The sequence below is a fragment of the Sinohyriopsis cumingii genome, chromosome 3, assembly GCF_028554795.1.
Source record: "Sinohyriopsis cumingii isolate HCF-2022 chromosome 3, ASM2855479v2, whole genome shotgun sequence".
NCBI classification, from domain to species: Eukaryota; Metazoa; Mollusca; class Bivalvia; order Unionida; family Unionidae; genus Sinohyriopsis; species Sinohyriopsis cumingii.
This window is the reverse complement of record NC_142963.1, coordinates 75,907,126-75,924,471: the sequence shown is the minus strand read 5'-3', so window position 1 is coordinate 75,924,471 and position 17,346 is coordinate 75,907,126. Positions and strand designations below refer to the sequence as shown.

At 38.9% G+C, this 17,346-nt stretch overlaps 1 protein-coding gene across 1 annotated transcript in view; it reads left to right on the top strand.

Annotated features, from left to right (window-relative positions):
• The window catches only part of LOC149803136 (polycystin-1-like protein 2), a 42,101-nt gene extending 26,595 nt beyond the window's left edge, over positions 1–15,506 (top strand). The window contains exons 13-14 of the mRNA XM_089951345.1: positions 11,544–12,767; positions 14,928–15,506. Coding sequence (XP_089807471.1) covers positions 11,544–12,767; positions 14,928–15,031 — 1,328 coding nt within the window. The 3' untranslated portion in view covers positions 15,032–15,506. The remainder of the gene's footprint in view (positions 1–11,543; positions 12,768–14,927) is intronic.
• The last annotated feature ends 1,840 nt before the right edge of the window (positions 15,507–17,346 follow it).

Here is a 17,346-nt window from a genome sequence, read left to right as displayed (position 1 = left end):
CATGTATGGTAAACTCCAGGTTTAGTGGACTGTAGTCTATTCTTAAGTCGGTAAATAATTCGGGGTATTTCTTCTCCACAAGTTTCAGGTGGGTTTGGAACGTAGCAGAATGGCTTTTACTACTGCTCATCTCTGCAAAATATTCTGCTAACAGGTTAGCTTTATCCTTATTGAAAATTGCTCCGGTTATATTTGGCATAGGTTTAGCTGATTTTCCTTTCATTGCCTTTATTCGGGTCCATACCTGTTTTGCATGGCTTCTATAGTCCAGAGACGAGCAGTATTCTTGCCAGGTGTTCAACTTTACAGTGCGGATAGTGCGTTTGGCTGCTTGTTCCTTGCCTTTGTATATAATAAAATCCGAGGAAAGGCCGGTATGTTTAAAGTTGTTCAAGGCCTTTTTTTTTTCCTTAAGGACTTGTTTACATTCCTAGTTCCATCGTGGTACGGGGTTTTTATATGTGGATATTGGTTCCTCCCGTTTTGGGAATGCTTAAGGCAGGCGCTGATGAGAGCGCATCTATCACATTCTGGTTATATTTATTTATATCCACATCTTGAAGTTCTTCTAATTTTATATCTTCAAGAGTAGCCCTAAATGTGAGCCATTCTGCCTTATCTAATTTCCATTTGGGAATCCTAGCTGAGTTAGTGATAGTGATAGTTAGGTTTAGGGTGATTATTATTGGGAACTAGTCAGTCCCTAGAGGACTGGTTCGTCCACTTCCCAGTCTGCTATTTCAGCTAATTTCGTGTAGAGGTAGTGAGTCTATAACTACTAAAGAGCCGTTTTCTGGGTTAATTCTTGTTGCAGCTCCGTTATTCAAAATGACCAGATTTGTACGAAGCATCCATTCTTCTGTTAGTTTTCCTCCTTTATCCCTATGACCACCATCCATCTATGGCTATGGACATTATGGTCTCCACATATGATGTAGTCTCGTTGTCCCAATATGTATTTGTCCGTTTGAAGCAAGACATTTTTGCCTGCTCTCAAGAAAGCTTCTTTGGGGTTTTCATTGTCGATGATGATATTTTGGAGAAATCCTTTGGCGTGCGTCAATGCGGAATCTTTCAAAACGTGCAATCATCGTGTCACCCTCGTTTTCAATACCGGGGACACCGAACGAAAGGCTGATTTCAGCATAACTCCTAAACCATGTCCTCGCTGCTGAGCAACTCCTCGGTACACTGGATATATGACTTACAACTCGTTAGAGAATCGTTTTCACCGTGACTTTCCTTTTGGAGAGTGTAACATTTTGTCCCAGATCTCTTATTATAGCAATGTTGACAGTGTCAAAATACGACTTACTAACGGGCAAATAGTGAGGATGTACAAATTTTCGATAAATGTGATAGGTGTTTCCACCTTCCTGGTCACCGGTCGTGGTAGAATCCATTTTGAAAGGAATGACACGTAGTAACGGTACGGAGGTGTGTCCCACTACGTTGTACTCCACCACATCGGAATACACAAAGATCAAATTGAGTCCTTGGTTTAGTTATACAGGAGATCCAAAAGCCATCTAAAGTCCATATTACTGTTGATCTTCGGGCCCAGATTCTTTGTTATCATCTCTGGATGTCTACCCAAAATTTCAAACAAGCTACCATTAAACCTGATTGTCAATATATTGGTATCCTGAAATTTTATCACTAGGCGACGAGCCACCTTATGGTACCAATCTTAACACTGTTGATGACTCTGTTCAGGGCTTTGCCAAACACTGCCTCGAACCTGTCAGCAATTGTGTTCACCAAATGTTCACCGCTAAAATAATAACCTGCTGAAATTTTCAACGTGTAGATGCTGAATGATGGATTGCTTGCTGACTTTGTGCCACCTGAAAACCCGATTTTGTTCATTTCTTCTTGCATTTGGACGTTCAGGATTTCGACCTGGAAAAGTGTTTTGAGTTTCAATGATGTTTTTGATTTATGTAGAGTAAATCATTTCCAACAAAGCCACTTCCCAATGGGATTTGTGATCTAATTGGACGGCCTGAGGTAATTTGGCTGTGTAACAACACAAAGTATTGTTGGGAAACACCTTCATGGAACTGTCACTGGGTAACGTTAAGAAAAATTGGTTGTTGTAGTTCATAATTTTAGAGTTCTGCTACTGTACGAGGGGTCACTCGAAGTCAGAGGAGTGTCTAAAAGAAGATTGCTGTTGTGGATATTGTTGGAGTGGTGACTGACGTTGGGCACAAAACTCCCGTTGTTCCCGTTTGAAGAGTATTTTACGGAAGGATTGGGAAGAATTTAACCGATGAAAATGCTCAGTAAATTGGTCCACACTTGTTTGCCTCCTTGTTGAAAACTCAAATTGGCAATGGCCGCACCGATGACACAATACACCACAAAGATTTGGCAGAAAAAGACCATTTGCATTTTAGGCACACGTTCTCCACACCACACCCTCAATGGTTGCTTTTGTAGATTTTGCAGAAAATAACTGGGTAAAGGAGTTGTCACTGCGGTGGTAGCGGTTGATGCTGTGTTGAAGGGCATGATGGTGACTTCTTTTTATAGTCGATGACTTGCGAAGCGTCGATCCAAGAATCAAAGCTGGGAGGATATCCTTTCCAACGCACTTGTACTTCCTTGACACGGCTTTTTCCCACTTTTGGGATTCTTCGTTCGAGAATGCTTTCGGTGTCGTACACTTCGTCTTCTTTTTTGTTCAAGTGTTGTAACTCGGGCAAGTAAAACATTCCTTTTAACACTTCCCCGTTCATGTCTTCTAAATTTAGCGACGGCAGGATGACGGCCACACAATCGTCCAGTGATACGAAACTATTCGGTGGTCAAGTTGGATAAGTAAGTTTGAAAACGACTTTTAAAGTTGCAGTATTCAGGCAAACGCACATGAACGAATATTTGTGTTTCACGCGTTCATTTTGATGACGGTACGGTGAAATCCGCAGGAGTTTGCACATTTTTGGATGACACCCTTAGGGTGGTAGACACATGGTTTCACGTAGAAGATGACAGTTGTAGAGGTGTTCTGTAACGAGTGGTATCGCTTTGGCAACGTCAGGTTTGACACGCACAGCATCACTTTCCATGGTAGGTGTAGCCGTAGTAATAGTCATAGCAAAGTTCCCATGATGTGGTACTGAATCGCTGAAACAGCGTACCGCATCACTCAAATCGCAAGGCACATCATCGCACTCCACTTGATAATCACCGAACTTGAATGATGTATGTTTAAAAGTATTCATCTTAGTCTTTGAAGGTACAATGAACTATCGGTCTTGGATTTTTTCCGTTTTTATATGCTGACTAATATCGATGTGTCCGTACGGAAATGTGAAGTAGTTGGGAAGCCGCACTAGCTTTTGGTACACGATTTGATACACTTTCCAAAGGTCGACGGGCGATTTGGGGTGTGGGTAAGCGTACAATCCTGTGCGGTTCGTAATTGTTCACTTTAAAGATTTCATCTTGTCCAGACTGCAAAGCTTCTTTCAGCACGCCAAAGTGCACCACTCGACTGGTGCAATAATTGAGGATCAATCCTTTCACTTTACACTCCTTGTTTGTCTCGGTATTCTTAGCCATACTTTTTAGGACCACCACTACCAAAACTTAGAATCTTGTCGTCTGTGTGCTCGTCCTTCCAGGTTCCTAAACGGTCTCCTTCCATGTCAGGGTGGCGTTAACTCAGGCGATCGATGTAGATGCAACTGTCTGTGACAGAGTAGAGCACGCTATCTCCTAACAGTTCTAAAGCTTCGTACAATTTTAAGCGAGCATGGGCTGTCACGTAAGCGGCAATGATAACATTTCCAAATTCGTCGGCTTCTACAAAGTTCAGTTCTTCTTTTTAATTGGCTAAGATCAAGTCCTCACGAAGTACATCCACGTGTTTCATGTTTTCAGTTTTGTCGTGAATCATCTGGAAGTAGAGGGAAGGTTCTGTAAAATACTCCGTTTTAGGGAAATACGGTCGTTGTGCCATTTTGCTACACAATCAGTTTAACATCACTTTGGCAAACGCTCGCCTTCCTTCGTTTTTTTCACGTGGTCTAAAGTGATGCCTTCCTTCTCCCAATATTTCTCTTTTAATTTCTTTTGGTCTTCGGGAGTGTGGCACCAGGAAATATAGCAACTGGCTTCTTCTTTCAGTTTCAGAAAGGCATCGGCTTAGTTTGCGAAAATGCCTTTCTGAGTCTCGTTGCCCTTGTGCTATTTTTATGTCTTGTGAAGGTTTTAAATTTCGTGCACTTCTAACAGTCGGTATCCCAGGTCCAGAGCTTTAAACAATTCTATGCTGATACATGTTCCCGTCAAGGCGCGTTCTTCCTGGATGTGCTGACAAGGCTGGTCTTGGTTGCACGCTTCGTCACAAGTACGTCACAAGGGCAGCATCAGTTTTCCTTGGCAATGGTGAGATAAAACGGGATGGTAAAGGTCCGTGGGATAAAACGGGATAATACAACACCGACTTTGCATTTAGTCAATCCTTCGTATTGTCGAATGCTGTCCTGGTCGATGTGTTCCGTCTTAAATTGCGGTGTCCTGCGGAAAAGTGACACTATTTGCATACGTAAGGATACAGCGAAAACACGTAAAAAAAACACGTAAAAAAAAATGATTTCTTCTCATTTCTCTTCGTCGGCGTGGTACAGTAAACATGTTGCATTTGTCTGTCCTCCGTACAAATTGTCCCTCGGGTTCAGTGGGTCGATCAGCTTGTAACTTTCCACCATGCGTTTAAACTCGGGATCTGTTTTCAAACGGTGAGCATACTCGTCTTCCCACATTTCAACCACTTGGTATCTTTGCTGTTTTAAATTAAAGCGTCGCTGACAAGTGGCCTGGTAAAAGTCTTAAATGGTCCGTTGTAAAAACTGATTTTTAGTGTCACGTTGAGGGTAGCAGAGGGGACATTAGTGAAATTAGTTAAACTCGTACACGATCTTGGGATTTTCTAAGTCCCAACTATCCACCGAATATGTTCCGATGGTCTTTTCGCCTCCTCCGTTGCGAGTATGTTAGATTCATTTGTCTTCCTTGTCGCGCAAGTAATGTAGCCAGCGTAGGGCTTAGACCGAGTATTGATGTTTGACAAAGTTCGTCGCGTGAGGGCTTATGACAGCCAGGGTGTTTTCGGACATGAATCGTTGGCGGTATACTTAGGAACACGCCTTGGCAGTGGTGCAGGCTTTTTTCAAAGGATCGATCCCTCCGTGTTCCATGAATAATTCTCCAAATTTTCCACACCTAAGCCGAAAAATGTCCATGTCGGAACGACAATATTTTAATATTTCTTTGTGAAAGTCGAAGGGGTCCTAAGCGTAAGTATGGTACCAAGCGTAGAAAGCTTCTCGTTGTTCGGTACGTATATTGTCTGGGTCATATTATTGAGCCTCAGGCAAATGGGGTAGAACTGCATGTCGATTGGCTTCGGTATTGAAAAAGTGCGGAAAAATAGCCTTTGGCTTTTTCTGTCATTCCAAACATTTTAGGCATTCGACTCAGAGGCTTGGCCAAGTAACTCATCGAATCTTTAAACTGCACTTGTCCCAATTGCATGGAAATGATTTTGGCTCCGTTCAAAGTCACTTTAGGACGTTCGGTACTTTGTTCTGTATAGTATCTGAGAGGAAATTGTCCATCGTATCCAGAGAAATTATAAGTAATCACCGTGGTATGCCGATGACAATCTACTTAACGTTCGATGTCCTCTTGACTCCACATCTCATTGAAGGGGTCTAAGATCCATCGGGCGAAATCGGCTAGCATGTTAGGTCCTCGAAATATTTGTTCACGTCTCCAGAAATCTTGCTACAGTGAGGGCAATGACTAAAGATAGGCTCTTCTATGCACTTCTCGCACGCTCGATGAGCCACGCGGAAATTAGAAATATTAGAACCGGTCTCTTGCATGCATTCAAAATAGAAAAAGATGAAATTGCCTTTCTTCTGGTATTCATCATCTTCCTCTTGATGTTTGGAATGGTATCTTTGAATGTAGCATTCGTGTTCCATTTCCACGATTTGGCGACAAATGTTACATCGTTTCTTTCCTCGACAATCATGTAACTTGATAATGTTGGTACGTGAATGCCTTGTCTACAAGTAGGGCACAATCTCCGGAGTTGATAAGCACTTTTCCGCTGAGAACATTGCGCCTTCAAATGTTTTTGGAAACAGGTTGGACTGACAAAAGTTTGCTGACAAGCAGAGCAATCCACTCGTTCATGTCATTCGTCAGGACAGGATTGAGAGGCCAAACATCCCTCATATTTCGATCCGCAATGTTTGTGTTCTTCTCGATTGTTATAACCATATTCACATTTCTCACAATAATAACCGTGTCCCAGGAATGCGCTGATACTGATAATGGCATCGAAATGTTCATCGTAATGATAGACGTGAATGTATTTTCCGTGTTTGAAATCTTTTCCTCGAAACAACAGAGGTCCATGCACTTCTTGAGGATATTTCAAGGTGTAGCATGGAGCCAAGACATCTTGCAATTTTTGCATTTCAGGAATGCCACAGGGTGTGTCTTTGGATATCCCCGCTTGCTGTAACAAGAGTTTTTCTTCACTTCGTTGTTTGGCTTGGTTCGATTTTTGAATAATTTGCAAAGCTCTTTTCCATTCTGCCGTGTCTTTCTTGTCGGGAAACGGTCGTCCTACCACGATGGCACGGGCGAAACACATCTTGTCTTGAGGGTTGTTTATTCGGATGAGACTCTTTTTGGTATTGCGAAGGTCATCAAGCAAAATCACCTTTTTGCGTCCCGTCCCATGGGGTGGCCGGACAAAATGTTACCTGACAAAATGGTACGGACAAAATGGTATGGACAAAATGTTATGTGGACATGATGGTATTGTACAAATTGATATGGATAAAATGGAGAAGACAGAATGGTACGCACAAAATGGTATGGGACAAAATGGTAATAGGATTAAATGGTATAGACAAAATGGTATGGATAAAATGTTGCATACAAAATGATATGGGACATATGGTACATATATTAGAATTTCTAATGAAAACAATAATTACATAAAATCACAATAAAATTTAAATTTTATTATTATGTTAAAATATTCACGCATCCATAAACTAACTGAAAAAGAAACCAATACAAATGAATTTTATTAAATTCGTGTAACTTCTGAAATGTTACTTGTATTTTATTTTTAAAAAACTCAAGTGAAACTGCAAATAACTTATGCCGAATCTACAAAATGCAACGATGCCAAATAGTAATTCAATGCAATTTTAATGACTGAAAAAGTTCGCAACAATTTTGAATCAACAAAATCAGTCTTCCATTACCTAAAAGCAATTTATGACAATGTACCGGTGCATTCAACCCATACATAAAATAATGGACAATGATTATTCATATAATCTGAGATAGAATTTATGTTGGTCTCATTTTTAAATCAGACAACTAAAATTAACTTTATGATGACCTTCATCAAACTGGCTTTCTGGTATTGAAATTAAGCATTTACCATGCAGCCTAGGAATAACTTGATCTAGTGTTTGTGTCACGCTTCCATGCTCCTCCTTGCTTTCAAAAATCAATTTGTGGTTTTATTTTACATTTCGTATTAATAAAATTGTAGTCGTACCATTTTGTCTATACCCTTTAATCCTAGTACCATTTTGCCCCATACCATTTTGCCCGTACCATTTTGTCTGCACCATTTTATCCATACCAATTTGTCCAATACCTTTATGTCCACTTAACATTTTGTCCATACCATTTTGTCCGTACCGTTTTGTCCGCTACCATTTTGTCCTAGTACCGTCCCATGGTGAACAGAAACGTGGGCCATGAACAGTGTCGCTTTTCCATCGGTGATGTGAAACTTGTCGTTGGATTGTTGCACGTGTTGAATATTGTCGATGACTTTGGAAGGTGTCAATTCTGCTAGGCTGCTAAACTCGATCCAAACAAGGGACTTCAGTCTGTCGTGATGAATGGAAAGTCTCAAACGATTGTCTTCTTTGGCTTCACATTGTCGTTTCAGTGTGGTTGACAAAGAATCCCACGGCTAGGTGATGAACCGTTCTGCGTTTTTCCAGCGATACGTCGGACTTTAAATCCTTAAACGTCATCGTGTACGTGTAAGCCGTAGTTCTAATTTTATGGAGGAGCGCTTTCCCGTCTCTCGAATGTGGTAGTACTTTTCGGGTGATACTGGAGGACTTTGGATGTGTGTAGACTCTCTGGGTCTGGATTCTGTTTCACTCATGTCATATTCAAAATCGCTGGCATGAATTTGAGACTCAGCTACTGTGCGAGACAATAAATCACGTTTTTGCCTCTTACTTTCTTCTCCTTTCTCCGCGAAATGATGCGATCGTTCCATCTTGACTCCAAAAAGTCAAATGACTACATTTTAAACGCCATGGGTCCCTATATCCATGCCAGACTAGTGTCTTCCCTATACAAAGGGTCAGTGTTAATTTCACTCTTAGAACAGGAAGACGAGGTACCCTTCAAAAAGAGGATGAACCCAGACACGTCCAGAAAGAGAAAAAAGAGAAGAAAAAAAGATGAGAAAGTGAAGAAGAAGAGAATGTAAAACCTGTGAAAGTGAAGAAATTAAAAAAAAAACAGCGAGAGTGAACAAACACACAAAGTCTATGAACTTTTCAAAGTGTTGTGTTGTGAATTGGATTGTAAAATTTGTACAAAAATAGACCAGACAGAAAATGTAAGTGTTTCTTGGTTTTGGTCTTTTAGAATAAGGACCTACACTCACGCATTCACACACGTACATCATGGGCAAAAAAGAGATTTTGAGTTTTAATTGATTTTAACAAAATGAATGCTATCTCTTTTCGAGAGAAGTGGGTGGCCCTGAAAAGGACCGTTGGATGTTTGTTTTTTAACCTTTCTAAAATAACTAACTCAGGAATGGGACGTAATCAGCTTTAACTGCCTTAAGACTTTGCCACATCCAAGGCTTACCTCTGGACTTGCTCCTGTCAATAAATTGGTAGAAATCACTAGGGATGGCATCTCAGATGTAGCAACAGGGTTTGTCTATTTGGCTTGGGAAGGTCTTTTTCTCTGTGGGCGTAATAAAAAAGTCTGATACTTTTCTTTTAGACTCCTTAACTCTGCTAAAGTGTCTAAGAGTACCGTTACCGTTTGAGTTTCCCTGTCCTCCTTTTCTCTTAGACCTTGTTTCTTCTCTACTGCTTCCTCCTGTCGTTTCCTTCTTGCCTCTTTTTCTTCTCGTTATTGCTATTAAAGGAGAAAAACTTGTTCTGCTTCTTTCTGCCGATGTAAAAATTTCCCTTATTCTTCTTTCTGTCTCTGTTTAAAATCCTCGACGTGTGGTAAAGAAGAAGGCGGCTAAGGTGATGGTACAGGAACAAATTCTTGCGAAGAAGAAAGAAAATCAACTAAATTCCAATTAAAATCGGTCTCTTCTGGAAGTAAGACTGTATTGGCTTTGGTTGTCGCTTCTATACCATCGCTTCTCGTCTCCGCTGCCGGTGCACCCAAATTCATCGTCTTCTTTGTTTCCGTCATTTTTGAAAACTCTGTCGCATTGATTCAATGCGCACAGACACTAGCGCATCTATATAGGGAATGTGACGTCACAGGCAGCTCTCTTCTGGTTGGAAGACAGACTCCATACTGTGACTGAATTTTGTAACCCGTGTTAGGATTGGTGAAAAATCCTCTCTTCCACTATAAATAACCGCAGTAAATTTTGTTTCCTTCACCTGTTCTCGTCACAAGATGAGGGCTAACGTTGAAAATTCCACCCTCGTATTGTCGATGCTGTTCCGTAAGGACTTACCCATATATGTCAGATCATCATGGACAATTATCCAGATAACCGATACCAGCGTTTGGAAAAATAACCGCAGTAAATTGTGTTCCCTTCACCTGTTCTCGTCACAAGATGAGGGCTATCGTTGAATCATCCACCCTCGTATCGTCGATGCTGTTCCGCACGGACTTACCCATATATGTCAGATCATCATGGACAATTATCCGGAACCGATACCAGCGTTTGAAAAAGAAGAATTTATTTGGAGAGACAAAGCTGTCTGAAACGAGTTCTCATCTATGGACCAGAAGTCAGAAGAAGTTTGAGAAAGAGAAGAAGACCTATGCGATGCCATCTATGCTAACGAAATGGTATTAACAAAAAAGAAACGGCCCTTTCAGGACCACTCATATGCCTAGAAATTATATGTATTCTCTTTGCCATATATGTGTTTGATGTTCATCAATCTATGTATGTATGTATGTATGTATGTATGTATGTTGTAATTGTTATATATGTCTATGTCCCGCCAGTCCCATTCCCGCCAAGCTTTCTAGTTTTTTCCCTGCCAACTGTTTGGTCCAATTGTGGTCAGCTCCTTGCTACACTGTTACCAATCTCCAGTACCATAACGTCACCTTACCTGTTCCATTCCTATGCAGCCTATACAACAACCCCACTTTCACTTTTCTGTATAATGTCCCAATATTCCCCATGTTCAATTCCCATTATCCGTAAACAGTACCAGGGATTTGTCCATGTTAAATTCCTATTGTCCGTAAACGTTCCCACAGCCTTTTTGACTGGGATTTGCATTGTCCGTAAAGTATCCCCTTTAACTACTGCTTCATCTTTGTGTACTGCTTTAAACAAACTGCTCCCTCCACACGAAACATACGCGCAGACATGCCATTTTCTCCAGTGAGCCACATCCTTATGGGTATCAAAAAAGTAACACTATGAACAATAAAAATGTGTTTTAAAAACAAGCAAAAGAACTTTTAATATAATAAATTGCAAAATTTGGTCGTACAGAAAGTCGAAGGGCTAAGGTCTATTTTTTATTACGAGGCACGTTACTGCTTAGAAAGGGTCTGTGAAACTTCAGTCCCTCTATCGTGAAAAGAAAATTTGGTAGATATGGTCTAAAATAAAGAAGATCTTCTATATTCGAAGCTATCGACGTATCCAATAATTTTTTAAAATATTAAAACGAACACATAAGCACACACACACACACACACACACACACAATAATAATAATAATAATAATAATAATAATAATAATAATATTATTATTATTATTATTATTATTATTATTATTATTATTCAGACAATCCTGAAACACTGAGGTCCGTAGTTCGTTTCATCTTGTTTCCTTGCTCTTTTGTTTATCTGTTTCTTTCCTTTTTTTAAATTTTAGTGCTTTTACGCGAACCACAAAACGAAAATTGGAGTTCGTCCCAGTTTACAAATCGCGAAGCGACTTAGAAAATAGTCCTGTACCTAATATAGGTGTATGTTCCCAAAGAAGATGCTAAGTACCCATTTCTGGCTGGGTAGACTGGAAGTAATAAGTTACAAGGTTCACATCAATGATCATGGTTAGACATCAACTCACAAGCTCCAGATCCTTCGCAAATTGTTGCAAACACTAGGCCAAGCCATCTATTCTTTTTTTTCAAATATAATGTCTCCGTCTCTATTTACATATAACAGCTACCCTGACCTCTCAGGTAATATACATAATATCCGTCTCTCTTTACAGCCGAGAGCTGCCTTGATCTCCCAGGTAAACGGCATAGTTGCTATTCCTCTTACGATTTGAAGAAAGAAGAAGACGCTGAATACTGCATCGGTTGGAAGAGTCCTCCCTGCCAAAGGACGGAAACGGTCTACAATTTTTCAGCAGAAGCTTGGCAGTACATGCAGTCTTCGGCGATTGATGGAATAGCTATTAACGGATTGTACAATTTCTATGGTGGAGGTGGATATGTAGCTTCTCTTGATGTCAACCGAGAAGTTTCATTGAGCATCATCAACGAAATTCGCCAAGCGGATTGGATAGACCGTCAAACGAGGGCGGTATTTTTCGAGTTCACTCTGTACTGCACGAACTTAAACGTTTTCAGCTACAACATGTTTCTTGTCGAGTTTCCAGAAACAGGGGGTGCAATAACATTTTATGATATTGTACCCCTTAGACTTGATGTTCATGTTGGCGTACAGGGCATCTACACTTTGGTTTGCGAACTGGTCTATATTGTCGTCCTGACAGCTCTTGGTATATATGTCACCCAAAGGTGTTACAAGTTGAAGAAGAAGGCTTTGAACGACCCTGACACAGTGCTTGATCTTGTTTGGGTGATTGTCAGCATAATTGCGTTGGTCATGTACTTCAACCGAATGTTTATGATAAACAAAGCCATTGCCAAGTTCAACAGAGACAAGAGAAGATTTGTGAATTTTTACAGCATTGCCGTTTGGAACAAAATGTTTCAAGTTTGCATTGGTATTTTGGTTTTCATTGCTACTATTCGTTTCCTGTACATAATGGGCTACAACAAGAGAGTCCATGGAATCATCATGGTTTTTGAGAGATGCGGACATGAGCTTTTTTGGTTTGGCGTCTTTTTCTTCTACCTTCTGTTGACATATGCATTTTTTGGCTACCTCCTTTTCGGCTCTCGACTGGAATCATATATGAACATCTACAGAACGCTTGGTACCTTGTTCATCAGTATGATTGGCAAAAGTCGGTTCACAGAGATCGATGCAACAGACCCTGTTATGGCTAAGATCTACTTCATTTTGATGATCGTGTTTTTGGTGTACCTTATACTCACCATTTTTCTGGCCATACTTGACACCAGCATTGAATGGGTACAGCAGCAAACCAAATATGACCGGTCAGATGAAGTGGTTGAGTTCATCATCAACAGACTCCAAACGATGCTTGGCAAGTTCAGGAGAAAGGTCCGGGATGGAGGAGGTAAGATATCTATATAGAAACGCTTGATTTCGACTTCGCTAGTAAATATATTATATGTTCGGTCTAAAGTACCCATACACAGACTGAGACTCAGTAATCCTAATCTTCTAGTTGCCGTAGAATTTGTCATTCAGTCTTTAAGGAATGTCCTCTGAAAGTACAGACTTGGTATAACCTAAATCGGAATAAATAGCTAATTGAAAATTGGTGTTGTACAGGTTGTTTGTGCAACAATAATAGTCTTTCGGCAGAGGAACAGAGGGTAGCGTCACACTGTAGGTTTTATGTATGTAATTACCAGGCATTTGTTTTACTTTTGTTCTTATGTTACGAGTCTATGCTCTTAAAATAAGTAACAGAAAAGAGTGAAGACAAAAAGCTTTGTAAAGTTCAATAAATAATTTATTTTCCTAGACTACAAAGTATAAAAAAGAGAAGAAAAAGAATTTCCGGTATTGCGAATTATATCCAAATTGTAATCCAAGATTAAATCGTATCAATGAAAAGTTCTAAGTGAATCACAGTTTAAATCCCGATGAAAATCCAAGATGGAAGGCGATGATGTTTGCAATAGTCACCGTTGTACTGATGTGTCAACAATCTCTTGTTGAATCACATAAAATGTTATTCCAGTTTTTGAATTTCGTATAAATTCTGGTAAATGTCCTTGTTCAAGAATTAATTTAGAGCACTTTTGTATTTCCAGGGAAAACAATCACTTGAAATTCAATAATTTGAAGAAAATAAAAACTCAGCCCCAAACGGGAAACAACATTAAGCAACTTGACGTCTCAAGTGTTAAGGCACGACTGATAGAATTATTATCATAATTTCAGTAATAAGACTAACTAAAATGCAAACAGATTCAGGATGGGGTTCAAGAGTTACGAATTAACACGTGCCTCACCTCACGTAGTCCAGGTATGACCTTGACTCAATTAAATGATTCTTACTCTGAGAAAAAAATTTAAAAAATAAAAGAGTTGTTTACCAAAACTGTCACTGACTTTAAGGTCAGCAACTAGATGCAATGTTTATATCATTAAGTATTTACATCAATGAAATAAATATATAAAAAATCAATCAAGTCAAACATAACTGAACTTATATCTGGAAATAAATCAAGCCCAGTGAACAATATTACATTACTATAACATGTAATGGAATAAAATATATTTTAAAACTAACAGACAAACAATTAATTTAAATATACATAACACCTTAATACAGTATTAGTAATGGCAATGTTTCCTTCAATACCATTTACATCAAATGCAAGACTAACAGAATCCTTCTTAGCCATCGATGTAGGATAAGAACATTCCACCCTAGGTTAGAATTTCGCATTAGATGCGAGACTGTGCCGAATTAACATAACATTCCGAATGGATCACTTTTTATTATATTTCTCACATTTCTGGCTATAGGAAGCTTGGGTTATAAGCGAAATTGTTCTCCATTTGTACAATTCGAGTATGAAAAGACAAAATGTCAATTAAAAGTTCTGTTCACATTTAAAAAGAGAGTAATTATTTGGTATATGTTGAAAAAGTCGATGTGAACATGAAATGTGGTTAATACGAACACATATTAGTTAATTACTGAACTTAATACGAAAAAAATTATGACAGAGAATCGTAAAAGTCATATCCTTGATGACGGCATAAACAAGTCTGAATAGCCAATCAAACGCTTTTTTGATGTTATATAGCGTAAGGTAACAGTCACGTGATGAAATAAAGAATTTTCTATCTATACTGGTTGAAATTAAACACGCAAGAAGTAAACGTAGGTGACCGGCACTAGTATTTCAACATACCTTGCACAGCTTTATTTTGTTTGAAGACTTTGCTCATCCGTTTAATGAAAAAATTAAATATTTAGACTAAGTAAGGGCTCATAAGTTTGTGCCCTGTAAATATTTTGTACAATGTATACTACAGCACTGTTCCAAACTACCCTCCTTGGTTCGTACTGACACGGCTTAATTGTGTTTTTTTTGTGGTTAGTTTTGGTTTATTTGTTTTTTATGGGAGAGGGAGGGGGCATTTAAAATCGCTTGGCATACGCTATGACAACTCACGTCTGTACTAAAATAAAGAATTTATTTTCGTGACTAATGTTTCAATTAAAAACAAGATTTCTTTTGATTTATTTCAGAGTCTAAATTTGATCTGCCAACGCAAAACTCGACTGCGGGACAAATGGGTACATATTCCATCCATTCTCAGATATCCGCCGAGTCATATGGCCAAATGGCATAGTCTTGGGCCCGGAAAAAATCGTAAAGTCCTCGTCTTGAATATAGTATGGGGCAGGTTTTTGAAATGGAAATAGTAGAGGAATACAGGAGAACTAAATTATAAAATTGTATTATATGCCAAGTACATTTAGAGTAGATTAATATTGAAGCTGTATTTAAAATAAAATGCACTTTAACCTCAATAGTATGTATTCCTTTTATGTTTAATGTTACCAACTGTCATGAAAATAGAATGTGTAGTGAGTGATCTTTGTTGTTACGTGATGTGTTCGGACAGACGGACAATGTAATTGCTACAGGGGTTATGTTTATTATGTGATAATACTTGAAGCACATACTTTTACATTTGCATTCCAACTCTTTATTAAGTTTTATTTTGCATATATTATGCTTGGTTACTGAGCTTTCTTTTTGCACCTGTAGATAATATGAGCATCGCAACTGGTTTTTTTTTTGGTGTGTATACCACGCATCTATTATTATCTCATTTTGTGTTAATCGTCTTACAAATATCATAAACGTTCTTCTGAATAGTGTTCTTTTTATTCATCCATCTATTCACCAGGTAGCCACGGTAGATCTCTCGGTAGAGCGTAGGGCTCGTCATACAACGGTAGTGGGTTCGATATCCACCCAGGCTAGCCAAAATCAGCTGTTGCAGTTCTGTGTCCTTACAAAAGGCAACTAGTTCTCACTTCCTGTGGATTCATTCTTAGTATCACAGTTCAAGTCTATGTTTACCCATTGATACCTTTACATATGGTATCACGGTACCAATTGTTTTTCCATATACCTCAATGCTAATGTTTTGTGAAATAAATATACTTTCTGTCCTACTTGGGCATGCATGTCACACACTGTCATATAGAACAATGCTAGATTGTCAATTTGACAATGACATAACCAGGTACTCCATTGCATTTAAGAGAGATAACTCTACTGGAACTAAACAGGGGTAAGAGTTATCTAGTCACAGCAAGCACATTTTCAGCCACGTGTACCATATTTTAAAAAAATCATAAAAAATACAAAATATGATCTAGATAGAAATTAACACAAACTCACATGTTGCCAAGAGGCTCAACATTTTTGTAAGCCAAACAGAAAGTACAACTCTTACATAATGCACCAATCAAAGCTAGTGTTGTTCTTTAATTCTGAATACAATGTTCCATACACCTTAAGCTCCGCCCACCTGGACTTGCGCAATTGGTACCGTTATACCATATGGACTAATGATATATACTAGTAACGACTAACATTTCAAGACGAAGGTACTAATTTCATTTATTGAACTTTTAGTGAAGAAAAACCTTAACTGAAAGAGACATAAAACGACGGAGCAGAAGTCTTTGAGTGTGGAAGAATCTTGCTCCGCAATTTTCATATAGTATAAAAAGTTACCAACTGTAATAAACCAACGATTTATTACCCTTCTTTTTATTTAGATTAAACTGGAAAAGCCGCAGACAATCCAAAGAGATTCCACGTCATGTTACAAAAATGACGATGCTGTAAATGATGATCATATATGATGCTTCTTTTTCCAAAAAAAAAATAAAGATCTATTGCTGGGCATGGTAGGAACTAAACATAACTGATTACACTGGTCAACAGTGAAATCATTACTGACTTGAAAAGGCCCTAATCTGTAGTATTTTGGTGTGCCGAACACGAATATAACCGTGAAAAATTTGTATTGGCTCTCGTTTTGAAGATATTCATATACCTCATTTTCTATGTTTCACTGTGTAAATTTCTCCAGTAGGACTGCAGCAACATCCGGAATAATGATGTAACATTGCATAATACCATCATGCTCACATCATCCACAGTTGATTGCATCATTTTCTGATGCAATGCAATACTAATGCCATGCGGCTGCTGAAGTAAGTTGACGTCAGCAGTGTACTATACATGTGTAGGCCTATTATACTAATGCCAGGCGGCTGCTGAAGCTGACGTAAGCAGTGTACTATATAAAGCCCAATCAGATAGGTTCAGCATTTAAAATATTTTAGACGTTGTGCGAGACAGTTCAAGCTACTGTTACATAAAACTTATTATTTTATCCATTTACGTACAATAAAGAACAGTAATGCCTCGAAAGTGTGTTAATACCGCGGACAATTTTTGCTATATTTGTGGGGAAGTGACATTTGCCAACCAGAAGAAAAGTATCAATTCTCAAGTGAAGAAGGCATATCATCTTTACTTCGGATGCAAGGTTGGTGACCAAGACAAGCCTTGGGCTCCGCATATATGCTGTGCTACATGTACAACACAGCTTTCACAGTGGTTGAATTGCAAAAGGTC